General features: G+C 35.5%; 1 protein-coding gene across 2 annotated transcripts in view; it reads right to left on the bottom strand.

Annotated features, from left to right (window-relative positions):
- The window catches only part of LOC106465175 (myotubularin-related protein 10-A-like), a 73,154-nt gene that overhangs the window by 22,442 nt on the left and 36,511 nt on the right, over nucleotides 1–14,201 (bottom strand). For both annotated transcript variants that reach the window (XM_022393015.1, XM_013925380.2), the window contains exons 8-9: nucleotides 6,848–6,935; nucleotides 546–619 (exon numbers count right to left, since the gene is read on the bottom strand). In XM_022393015.1, the coding sequence (XP_022248723.1) occupies nucleotides 546–619; nucleotides 6,848–6,935 (162 nt within the window). The remainder of the gene's footprint in view (nucleotides 1–545; nucleotides 620–6,847; nucleotides 6,936–14,201) is intronic.

Genomic DNA, 14,201 nt, shown 5'->3' with positions numbered 1-14,201 from the left:
CTGTCACCAAAGTACACCAACATTCGAATATATATATATATAAACAGTCTTTGAAATAAAAAGCTTCAGCTGGTTTATATGGATTTTAACCAATTCCAAATATCTAATGAATATTCTTTAACTAGCATTATCTTTTAATATTTTGCATAAAGTTCATGATTCTTGAGATGAATCAGTTGAATTATAAGCAAGTTTTTGAACCAGTTTGTTTTTAATCAAATATTTCAATCAAATAGTTATTTTATAACACCAGTTTGCAGTGCCACTGTTATAATTAATATTAACTTTCAATAACAACAAGCTGCCTACTTAGATCGAAACTAAAAATTTAACCTGGTATTGGTAATAGTCATAGCTAATTAAATAAACTTTTCTTACAAATTCCAATCATCCTTTAATTGTTTCAAGTAGTTTACTTCTTTAGTTATTATTAAATACATATTCATTTGAAAATAGTAATATTATTATACAAATAATTAACAACTATTTTTCTAATTAAAACACGGCTACAGTGGTTAAAGTTATGAAGTGTTTAAAACTCATACCTCTGTCGTTCTATATCAAAAACACCAGACATGCGAACAAGCACATTCCCATCTGATGTACCCCAGCTCCATGTCTGAAAAACAAAATATTCTAATCAAATAATGGCTTATGTAGAGAGCTTTGAGATTTTAAAACAAGAGTATTCAAATCTACACTCTTCAGTAGAAAGAAACATCTACAACAACTGAAAGTAATATACCACTATAGTATGCGATATCTGAACCAAATGGATTGTATACACATTACGAGTGAAGCGCATGGATTGTATACACATTACAAGTGAAGCGCATGGATTGTATACACATTACAAGTGAAGTGCATGGATTATATACACATTACAAGTGAAGCTCATGGATTGTATACACATTACAAGTGAAGCTCATGGATTGTATACACATTACAAGTGAAGCTCATGGATTGTATACACATTACAAGTGAAGCTCATGGATTGTATACACATTACAAGTGAAGCCCATGGATTGTATACACATTACAAGTGAAGCCCATGGATTGTATACACATTACAAGTGAAGCTCATGGATTGTTTACACATTACAAGTGAACCACATGGATTGAATATATATCACAAGTGAACCACATGGATTGAATATATATTACAAGTGAACCACATGGATTGTATATACTTTACAAGTGAACCACATGGATTGTATATACTTTACAAGTGAACTACATGGATTGAATATATATTACAAGTGAACCACATAGATTGTATATACTTTACAAGTGAAGCACATGACAAGCACAACGTATAGTAGAAAAGAACCTGAAAATGAAATCTCTGCAGTTATTTCACAAATCACTATTTACAAATAAAAATTAAGTAGCAAAAAATTTATTTAACTCTGAATTTGCAACTTAACCTTGCCAGATTCCACAAAATATGGTAATAATGTTTTATCATCTTCAGATACAATAGTACTAATTTCACTTTAAATTGAATTGAGGTCCACATAGTCTAAAGCCAGCAAAAACCTGAAACCGATTTTGATACTACATAGAGACTGATTGTTAAAGTGAACCCATATTGACAGAATATTCAATTATTGTATTCTTTAAAGGGAGCAAGTTTAATATTAGTGATAAGTGGAAAATTAAGGATTTGATATAAAATTATAATCATTATCAAATGCTTTTTTCCCAAGATTAATTTTAGTATAAAAATTAACAATCAATGATAATAGTCAGTTCTACAACATATGTTTCTGTTACAGAGTTACTCAATTGAAGTTTGGCCTAAAAGCAGGTCTCTTACTTTACTACTTGAGATAAAATTCTATTATACCTAGCAGGACTAATAAAAAAAGGTGGGTTCTGATGGTCAAGAAAAATGTCCACACCAGCAATGTTATTATTTCTGTTTAAAACAAGTATTAATCAGTGAGCATGTATGTCATATACAGAGACTAAACCGAATATTTTAAAATTAAAAAGAAAGAGTTTAAACCTAAGAATACTGAAACTCTAGATACTGCAAAGATTACATTATGTTTCACAGACAATACTGTTGGAGTGTGCAATTAATTTATATTTATTAACTGTTGTGTTATCATAAAGAAATTAATAGAAAGAAAGGACACATCTCTCTCTCTCTCTATCACTAATATATATATAATTTGTTTAGTTGCTATGACCACTAAACTTTTCCTTTATCTTCTTTGCATGTTGTGGTAAAAGTAACTAAAAACAATTGAGATTCACAAACTAAAAAGTGGAGCTATGATGCTACACTCACCTTAAAAAAGTACAGTAATAAAACAATAACAGCAGGCTTTTCAACCAAGATACTAGACAAACTACAAAAGTATGAGAAGAGGTTAGCACTAGTTATTGTGATACAGGTTATCTAATTAATAAAATAAGAATCACTGTTTACAGCTGACACAACCAAGAAAGAAAAATATAAAAGTGCTCATTGTTTATATTAACCTGTATGTATTCATGAAATATTTGAAGGATTTCATTGAATCAAAAAGTATGAACTCAAGGTGCCAATTTCATTAAAATGTTGTAACAAGTGTAAACTATTTTCAGTTTCAAAAATCTCTCTCAAAAGACATATGCCTTAACAACTCATCATCAATTATCAAAACCACAAGAAACAGATTTTTCTTGTTCCCATTTTAGTAATAGAATCAAAATATTCAAATTATTACACCTCACTGTACAGTAAATATCATAGCTATATTTTTATAGCTCACCGTACATTACTAGAATCACAAGTACCAAGATTTTACAGAGTATTGTACACTGCTAAAATGATAATTGTTTTCACAACCACTGCACAATGTAAAAGGGCAATTAGCAGAATGTACTCGTTGATTAATGATAGGGCTAATTCTCACATGAGACTAATGTTCCTATTCTCAACTTGTTTTAAGTTTTTAAAAAGGCATTTTGAAACTAGCTCTCATTTAATATGATAGCCATCTTAAGATATATCAATTTAGAATTAAGTTATTTTTTCATCCTAAACTGTTGAACATATAAATATATCATATATATATACAACAATACACATTGTAATAAGTTGAAAATACTATTAATATCCTTCCTTAGGTTTCTCCCCACAAGCTCTCTAAAGACTATTACAGCGACAGAATGTTTGTTGATGAAAATCATTTACTTGGTTACATTGATTATAATTGTAAAAATACTAAAACTAACATTCTCAGGTTTTATTGGATGTTACTGTTGCACATGTCCTTTAAAAACCTTTCACCAATATATTAATGGGTGTTGCATGTCCAATCAGTTGATAAGGTTGATAAGATAAAGAATATAGGATTGTTATGAAAGTGAGATGTTTATTACATAAACTAATTATTTATTAAAAATCAATGAAATTAAAAATAAGGGTATAGCACTGACAAAAGGAAATTGGAATATCTGGCTTTAGTATGCTATTACTAAATAAACTAAAATTTACTGTTAAAAATAACTGCCCTTAGATTTCATGTGGTAAGACTAGTAAACATCCTTGTTAGTTAGTTTGTGTGTGATAGATAACCTATAATTCACTGAAAATAAATCCAATCAAATCCTAGAAAAACAAAGAGTACAAAGACTACTTTGTACCAGACACATTTCACACCACATTTGTGGAGTAGAACATCTACAGATGTCAACTATATGCTCACCTTAACAGGTAAGTTTTCTTTTTAAAATGGTTTGTTTTTAAATGTAAACATACAGGGAGGTCTATATCACAAAACATATGAATTACTTCACTTTAGCAATAAGATCCAAGCAGACATTATCAGTACAAACAAAACACTCTTAAATAATAGCTGTAAATTTAATCTACTCAGTTACAATCTGACACACATCTAAATCATCAGGAAAATGAGGCATAGCCTTACTATAGAAAAAAAGACTTAAAGATAACATTCCCACAACATCTTACCCCTACGACAACGACCACATTTTGTAGCAACTGCACTAACCAAACTATTATAATGGTACTTGCCAACCTCTTTATCTAATATCATGTTTTTACATCATTACTAATTACCCGAACCTAATAATAAGTAATGATCTTAATTCAAAACACACTGTTTTCAACTGCATGTCCACCAACAGAAATGGAATAACACTACATCGCCTACCAACAGACAACAATTACCTAGTCATTAACAATAACAACATAACACATATCAACCCATTAAGGACACAAGATATATTAGACTTGGCAATAGTATCCCCTTCCCTCATGCAACTAAGTTTTAGGCACACAACAACATTAACAGTACCCATGATCCCATTTCTTCCACGATCTACAATTCTCGCCACTCCTCCAATCCTACTCAAATATTACAAGATTTCTCAATCCCTAACCAAAAAAAGTGAACACATACGTCCTGAAATTACATACTAAAACACCTAGCCTCCATATACAATATATCCTTATTTTCTGGAGACTATCTGTCAACTTGGAGGTCTGATATCATAAAAGTTATCATCAAAAAGACACAGACCTCAGCCTACCAAACTGCTATAGACCCATAAGCCTGCTGAACACATTAGGTAAACTTATAAGAAAAAAAGTCATATCCAACAGACTTATACATTACTTGGAAAGCAATAACATCCTCAACAATAACCCAAACATGAGCAGAAAATGTAGACAGACTACCATTCACTTAGTAAGATTAGTCAAATATATATACCAAGAGTTTAACCACAATCACTCCATAGTTGTAGCCTTTTTACATGTAAAGCAAGCATGCAGTACTGTTTGGCTTAATGCCCTGAAGTAAAGACAAGACTCCCCTATTCCCATCACCAGATGGCTCTCTAGCTTTATCATCAATAGAATTACTAAAGTTAAAATCAATAACATGATGACCAACACATTCCTATTAAAAACAAGAATCCCTCAGAGCTCTGTCTGTAGCCTACTTACTACTCCACATTCTATTCATAAATGACATACCCCTCCTGCAGCTAATATACATCATCATCTCTCAGTATGCTGATGACATTGCCATTTGGAGCACTTCATGTGACCCACTTACTGACACATCCAGAGTCCAAGTTGTATTAAATAATTTAATTAAATCGTATAACAAATGGAAAGTACTTCTCAATCCGATCAAGATACAGACAATAGCATTTCACAGGAAAAGGTTAAGACAAAACAAAAAAATTTAACAAATCAAACTTACATTATACAACACCCCCCATCACCTTCAAAACAACTGCCATATTTTTAGGAGTCACAGCACACACACACACACACACACACCAATCATGGACTGCTCACTATAAAGATATTCTCAAGAAAACAAACCCTAGACTGGCACTCTTTCACCAAATCCGGAGCATGAACAAAGGCTGTAACAGCCACTCAGTCATTAAAATTGACAGAGCCTACATCAGACTTGTACATGAATATGGATGCCCCATTATGTGTAATATGCCTAACACATTATACAAAAAAGATCCAGCAGCAACAGTTCACCACTATCAGAACAGAATCCCATCTCCCAAAATACACTCCACAAATTTATGTTAACAACCTCACTGACCTACCTTTCATTAAGGATCACATTAACACTAAAGCCCAAAACAGGAACAGAGTAACAAGCACCTTACCCATCCTAACAGACACACCTTCTACATACACTTTTTTGTTCAATTATATTAATAGTGCTTAACAGAAATGTATTAATCACTCATTTTCTATTCAGTTTCACACCTCGGGCACGAGTCAGGTAGATTATTCAGTGCCTGACCCACAAAAGCAGGTTTTATCCGGGCACTCCAGTCCCCCCCCCCCTGCATAAAATGTTTAAGGGTATAGTATTATTTTATCCCAGCTCCCTCCCCTCTGAAAAGGGCTGTTAATCTTGTAAGTCCATCAGACTCACTTTAATCATAATATCTCTTTTCTTGAGATCAAGCAATCTCTTAGAAATTTATTCAAACAGAATCTCGCTCACTAAGTCTGCATCTCTCTGCTGCTATCCTCATCGACTACTCTCTCCAACTGACATCATCACCAGGTGGACAAACAATGCACGTCTTCCATTCTGACCACAGAATGACAGCTTCTTCACAGCCCTCTCCACAAGTCTTTAAACAATCCACCTTACATGTTCAAATTAAGCCCAATGGTTCTCACAAAATTTGTTTGGCATTAACTATTTCACAGTGCAGGGTGAAGAGAAACAAGTTTCTGACCACCCCAGGTTGTCCTTCAGGTCCCAACTTTTTTTTTTTTTTTTTTGAGGCTTGAAATATTTTTAAACCTAAATTCCTGTCACAAAATTATTGTTGTTGTAAACTAAGCTGTCCTTAATTTCAAACTGATAGACTAGAAGAAAGGTTTCTACTGAACAACACCAACTGTCACTCTTATCAGGTAGCAGAATTTAGCCATTACTCTTGGCATGTGCAAAGCCCTAAAGTGAAACCATATCTATGTTTCAACAAGTTATGAACCATGAATCCTCAGATCCACCAACTAGACTGGCTAACCACCACATCACACTCAACAGAAATATATGGTAATAATTGGGTTATCTTGGCATTTAATATAATGGATTTAAAATTAGCACCAGATAAAATAACACAGTTTAATTGACCAAGATTTTACTAAAATATACCTATAGTTGGAAAATGCACCTTCCAAGATTTAAAAAACAAAACAGGTTCCCTGACTTTTCTGTGCTTTTTACTCCTTTATAAAATTCTCTTTATTTTCCAGATCTGTGACTATATTTTCACAACTTCTATTTCCTGTCAATTATCACACAGTGAAGTCAGAAACTATACTCACTGGAAACCTACGTCCATTACACAGAGGAGCTAAGTTGTTAACATCTTTACCAAGAATTGCTGCTGGAACTACAAATGCTTCAGGAAGACTGTAAAAAAAAAAGTAATCCAAATATGAGGAAAATACTAACTCATAAGTCGTAAATTCTTTAATCAAGCAATTTTACCTAATGTTAAGATTTTCTTAAATCGAAAGTGTATTTCCAATAATACTTACCTCCGCTAACACTACAGCTATTACTCGACTGTTAGGGTTTCTTTTTCTTTGCCCATCTAAGTATTGGTCCAATTTTTTCTCGCTTGATCCAGTCTTTTAGTTCCCACTTAATTGTCCTTGGCGATATCTGTCTTGTGACACTTTCCACCTATGTCAATGCATCCTCTATCCTGGTACTGTATATAAGCACCTCATTCAATTAATATTATTACTTTTTCAAGACTGACCCAATTAGCAGTCTCTAACACTTGCTCTTAGTAGGGAGGAAGGGCAGGAGAAGGTGAAAGAAGGCAAGTATTATTGGAAATACATTTTCAATTTAAGAAAATGTTAACTTCTAAAACATACTTACCTCCTCTCATACTCATAACTAGAATCCCACATTGATAAAGTGGAGGGGCCAGTGAGGGCATTATCCATACAGATAGCATTTGCATAGATCATGGGTGTGTCAATAAATGATTGGCACCCTAGTGGGGGGAATCACACTACATTCAGAACAGGTACAATCTTCACCCAGAACTTAATTCTTGTATCGGTGAAATTTTATCTGATTTGTCTACACCATAGCCCCAAACAAATAGCTAAGGTTCCACTACTCAAGGTTGGAATTAAAGGGCCATGGTCCCTATAACCCACATTGGTGATGTATATGTACATATATATATATATATATATATAGAGAGAGAGAGAGAGAGTGATGACTTCCAAGCCAATGGAATCATGACGAAAAAGTAAGCAACACTGAAGTGGAAAACCTTCTTCTCCCTGAAGAAGTCCAAAAGGCAACACCCCCGGGCACAGAATGACAGGATCGCGTATGCCTTACTCAACCTGAGGAAACAGAACTTTTCTGGTCTGGAATTATGAACACTCATTCTCACTCTCCAACTGTGTGGGCAAGGTAAATTTCCCCTGCCCCCAGAATTATGGGAAGGACGTGGAACAACTGTGATTAACCAAGAACTCACGATGGGACCCCAATTACTTTGGAATTACAAGGACACAATGGACCCTGTTCTATGAACAATGTACTGAACCAATATTGATCAAAAAGAAGAACTACGCTCAACTCAGTCTGATAGCCAAGCATCAAATCTGAAATTACGAGTAAACTCTTGTGTAGGCTGGTGCCTCTCCTAGCTTAACGACTCCCTAGCTCAACTTGTAGAATCTGGGGGTAATGCATGTTGGGGAGTCTGGAGGAACAGTGCTTTGGAAACAGTGCAATAGGTGAGCCAAGTTCCCTAAATTTTTGAAAGCAAACCAACTCCAGATTTATTTAATCCAATGATTGGCAGGGATGGCCAGGATCCCTCATGCTTTACTCGTGATAGTCCATGAGTGGCAGTCCACAATAGTACAGTAATACCTCCCAGTCAGCCTCTAGGTGGTCTTATGGAACACCTCATTTCTACAGAGCCTGTTGCAACCTAGAAAAGGTACATTCAATTAGTGGTTGCTAGTACAGAATTGGTTTGATAAAAGGACACCTGCATGGACAACATTCGCCACAGAGTGGGATCATGTAAAAACGAGGTAAAGGACCCTGAAAGGTAATAATGAAAATACTCACCCCTCTGTATAATCTAGCAGAAAAGATTAAGTTAGCTAAAGAGGGTAGGCAAAAACCCTTAGATGAAGGTACTGTCAAATATTTCAAAATATGCGAGATAAAAATATTGAGAAGGTCCACATACCAGTCCGCACAATCTCCTCCAGTGGGCAATTCAGCCAAGCTGCTCAAGCCATAGAAATGTGACAAATCTGATTACACATGACTCACAGAGAATTTTTTGCCTTCAAAGATAATCCAGAATGAAAAGTCATTTTCTAGCATCTCTAAAGGGATTAGTGCAGGCAACAAAACCTTCAAGACCCTCACTGAACATGACCATGATCGAAATCTGATCAGACACAGAAGTGAGAAATATTGATAAGATGAATCAGTGAAAAGGATTTATCCCCTTCCCTGTCTGACAATATCTTCGGTAAGAACAACCTGTCTGAGGATGTAGAGAGAATAAGAAAGCAGTCTGTGGACAAACTGCACAAATTACTCCAACTGGCAATTTCTGTAAGTCAGCAGTCACAAAAAATAAACCTTCAGGTAAAGGGGATACATGGCATATAAGAGTCAGGTCACAAACAGGTGTTGAGAAAAAGTATGTAATGTAACTTTGTTATATCTCTTAGGTCACTGGAATGGTCATTTGGAGCCAAGGACCCAAAGAGCACTGGGGACTCAAAGAATATTTAGTCACAAGAATCGATTGATAGCTGATAAGGCTGCCTTAAACAGGGTGATTGTGAAAGATACAAAAACCCATCCCAAAGTGCCAGATGATCCATGCATAGACCCTGGAATTCCTGACTGTTGGTATATGCACCCTATCCCTGAAGCAAGGCATTCATGAGGAGATGAAACTTTGGACAAGTTGGTGGTAGAGGAACCATATCTTAGTAGTGTCCAGACTTAACAACCCCTCATGATGGAAGAATGATCCTGACTAAGAAAACTGGGGAATCTAGTGAATTGATGTTTATGATCTCTTGGTCGCATAAAGACCATTAAAATGGTCTCTTGTGCTCTCATCCCAAAGGTATTAGGGATTTGAGTGATGCCCACATTCCCATAATAGAAAGAACCATCCGTGCAGTGGGAGAAGGAGAGGTGAGTAAGAGACAGGCTTCCTATTCCATAGCATTGAGCTGGACAAGATTCAGGTGAGCCTGACTGAGAGACGAGAAATAAAAAATACCCAGACTGATGACATGTTGAATTGGAGCAAAAATAGATGTCTCAGCCCTAAGAATGAAGTCTGCCTTGATTGTTTCAGAAAGTATAATCAGGATGTGATATTCTGACAATTGACAAAATGTTGCAAGCAGTAACCAGTCATCTATGGAATGGTGTGTGCACAGTACGATGGATGAAGGTGATGAGGAAAAACTCGTAGAAAATGGCAGAACCCAAGTGGAGCTGATACGAGTCTGAAGGTAAAAACCCTGAACTGGAGTACCTGACCCTTGTGCAAAAAAAAATGCCAACAGTGGTGGGATGCCAAATATGGAAAATAGCCGAAATAACTTTCTTCATTTCGGAACTTTGAATGAAAATTCCTCATTTTGAAGCCATTGTATACATTTTATTTTTTCTAGTAGTATAGTAAGATGGAAATTAGCAGGAATATAACAACAAAAGTAGGTTTAAATATTGTGAATTTTGATGAAACAAGTTCCATTTTCAGAAGCTTACATCAAGTGCCACCACTATGGCAATGTGCAGATAGGATTTGACTACAATGAACTTGGATATCCACAATCCCAGTAAAAAATGTCAACTCATATTGAGGAATGAATAACTTGTGAAAAATTGGAGAATCTAGGCATTGATATAGATGAGAAAGATTGATGACTGGACACCAATCTCCTGTCTTCTGAGGTCCAACAACTGATGGGAATAAATCTTGGAAGAACTACCACGATTCTCTCACTACCCCCAGACCAACCAAACTTGGTTAGCCCTAAAACTAAGTTCCAAATCCCGAGGATCTGTGGGAGAAGGAAACACTACAGGTTGGGTGGATAATAATGGTGAAGATGTAAATTAATGACTAATCCCAACTCAAAGACCTGTTGTACTCCTGGATCTATGGTTAAGGTTACCACACATCTAGAAACTCACGGCGCTGAGCTCCCACAGACCCTGAAGGCATAAAATAATTACCAATGTCCCTAGTGGCGATCTGACCAAGCAGCAGAACCCTGGGATATAGACAGGAAAGGAACTATGATCCCCTGTAGAAGCCAATGAAATTTGACAATATGGGTAAATGTAGAAGCCTACAACTGAACCAACGTGCAAGCTAACAATGGATCTACCTCATTATCAATGAAGTTGGTGATCCTGAGTCTCCCAACAAAGTGAGGTGAAAATAAAATATAATGTTGGATTTTAGAGTTGTAAGTCTGTAGACTTACCCTGTCCCATTAGGCGACACTGATCTATTCAAGTTAACTACAAACTCCTTAGAACCCCAAAAATCGAGGAGCAGATGTATTATTTGAGAGTAGGAAAATGCTTCCACCTGGTGGTGGTAGGCTGAATCACAAAGTTCCAACAACTGTGTCAGATAAGGTATAACTCTCACTTCATGTAACTGAGAAGTAAACCTCCCAGCATAAACCACAATATATGTGGATGGAAAGAAAACTAAGAATTCATTCTCAGACCTTTCAGCCATCAAGGTGTAGGCTCAAAAGCAATACGCTCGATGAACCAACAGAAGAAAACAAATCAAAGGCAGCTTATCCCAAAGTGGTCTTCATTTTGTTTTTATAGGTCATTTAAAAACTGTGTTGATTACCATTGATTGGAGCAACACTTTGTTAGATAAATTTGTTTTATTAGAGCAAAGCATTATTGAGCCATCTGCCATGTCAACCAAGTCCTCAAACTCACCACTGTCCCACAGGGGGACTTAAAATCCAACAGACTAAAAGAAAGCTCAGGAAAAAAGAGAATCTAAATTCTCTCCACAATGTCAATGATTTACCTCAATTGCAGCCTCAGAGCCTCCTGGAGGAACACCACAAAATTGAATATATGTCTCAATCTCACTATGAATAAGGTCACTGACAGTCTCAACCAAGAGTGACTCTCCCCCCCACCCCACCCAATTGTTGTGCGACACTAGATATCAGAGACGGGATAGGACAGACCTGACTTGCCTCCAGGAATTCATATGGTAAATTGCTTGCCAATCAGAATAAACTTTTTTTTTAGTTATTATTATTATTATTAAAATCAACTAGATAACATTCAATGTATCTCAGAAAGATCGTAATACTGGAAAACCTGTTAGTGACACTTTGTTGAGAAAAAGTAATAACAATAACTGAATGAGGTGCTTATATACAGTACCAGAATAGATGGCACATTGACGTAGGTGGAGAGTGTGATGAGATAAATATCACCAAGGTCAATTTAGTAGGATATAAAAGACTGCAGCAAGCAACAAAAAATCAGACTAATGTTCTGATGGGCAAAGGAAGAAACCCCGGCAGTAAGGTAATAGCTATAAGTGTGAAAGGAGGTAAGTATGCTTTGCAAGCAAGTGTTAAGTGAACACTTTGGTGCCACAGAACAATTGAATTTTGTTCTGCATCAACAAATCCTGCTTTTTATACAAGTTTTCATATTAACTTCACTTATCAATCATTTTTTAGATATATCTACTGGTTAGTGTATGTATTTCAGTCAACAATGCTAAAATATTTTTTGTTTTAAGATGAATTTCTGACGTACTTACCTTTGAAATACTGACAGCCTTTCCTTGTTGAGTTTGAACTCATGCTGTAAACAGAACAAATAATTGAGAATTTCCAAATCTCTTTATGAATTGAAGAGTAATTGTCATTTACCCATAATTCCCCACTCTCCCACATGACTTATTGATCAAGAGTCGGAGGATCTTACATAAGCTCTGCATTCCAGCTATAATTTATATTTTATTGAAAGTTGTAGTCCTGATGAAGACTTAGTTGTAAAGAGGCATGAGGGAAGGTACTTCAGAGGTAAGTATTCATTTTAACTCCAAACATTTTAAATTCAAATTAGATAAATATACCTCTGAAATACTGAAAGGCACAATACTCACATTGTAAAGGAGGTGGGATCCTGTGAACATTAATTGAAACCAAAGCTATAACACTAAAAGCTACAGGCAGGAAGTCAGGAAGAATACTATATCCTTCTCCCACAGTAGAAGGTCCTCAGGCTAGGAGCTTAGACCCATATTATAAAAGACCATACTTTAGAGACAGTGAACTCTCTTCATTTATATTGAAAATGGTCAGTGAATCAAACAACTGGTCAAATTAATGGGTGCTCAGATAAAGCCAAAGAAATACCAAAGAAGTCTCCAAGAATGGGCATAACAATGTGAGGACAGTGCAATGAAAACATCAAAACAAAGAAATAAGAATAAAACATAGATAATCCTCATTCTGTGACATCTATTTATAATGGTAGTCCCATTTTCTAAGGCATCATCAATAAACCACTGCATGACACTCTCTGTCTACTTCCAAAAGACAACACTCTCTCACAGAGTTCCAGCACAGAGGGTAGCCTTTTTGAACAGACATAAACACAAACATACACACAAATATGTACATAGGTTGAAATATATATATATATATATATATATATACACACACACACACAATAAAATAAAAATCGTACACCCATATTCATGCGAACAAAGTCTTGGGCAATACAGAAATACTTGGGTTGCCCAGAAAGAAAATGAACAAGTTCTGATTAGACAAATCAATATAAATATCGATTCTTCATACAGAAGATGAGACTTATTTAACAACACTATCCTTCTTGTTTGGTATTGTTTATTTGAAATTTAGATTTATTCACATTCCCAAGCACCCTGGAAATGGTGAATGAGTTGGAGAAAGACAAGAAACCAAATTCCATAGATACTAACCCTGAAAAACAGACCAATGAGGCTGGTATACTGACAAATAGGAACATCTGCAATAATGTGATAACATTAGTGTCACCCAAGAAAAGAAACTATGTTTATTAACAAAGAACCATGTAACACCCACCCATGAAGTTGTATACCACAAATATCTTTGTGGAACATGTACCAAAAATAATGGAATAGGATCCCTCTTAGTTCTAGATGAGGGGAGTGAAAACCATAGTGAAACAGACCAGCACAGAGCAATAAGAGTAACTGGACAATTAGACCAACTACTCTTGGCAAATACTTGAGAAAGAAAATAAAGACGGATAAGTAGAGGCAGAGAAACTTCTACCCAGATAGACTCAAAGCATCCACTGCTAGAGAAATTGGATCTGGAAACCAGTAAAGTATAAGAAGATAATGCACTGATGTAACAACAATGGTGTAACAATGGCAGGAACTTCTGACATTCATGTGGAACAGTGTAAATCTCTGATGTAATAATGGAATATCTTAGAAGAATACAGACTAAAAATTAATGGTAGCCCCAACATATCAACCTTAGTCTTTTTCGATGACGAGGAACCCACTTTGAGACTAATAATGGCTGGAGACGGCTTAAATGGGTAATGAAGAAAAACTTTAAT

This window comes from Limulus polyphemus, unplaced genomic scaffold (assembly GCF_000517525.1).
Source record: "Limulus polyphemus unplaced genomic scaffold, Limulus_polyphemus-2.1.2 Scaffold1858, whole genome shotgun sequence".
NCBI lineage: Eukaryota > Metazoa > Arthropoda > Merostomata > Xiphosura > Limulidae > Limulus > Limulus polyphemus.
The sequence above is the reverse complement of the archived record's forward strand: the minus strand, read 5'-3'. Positions and strand labels throughout refer to the sequence as shown.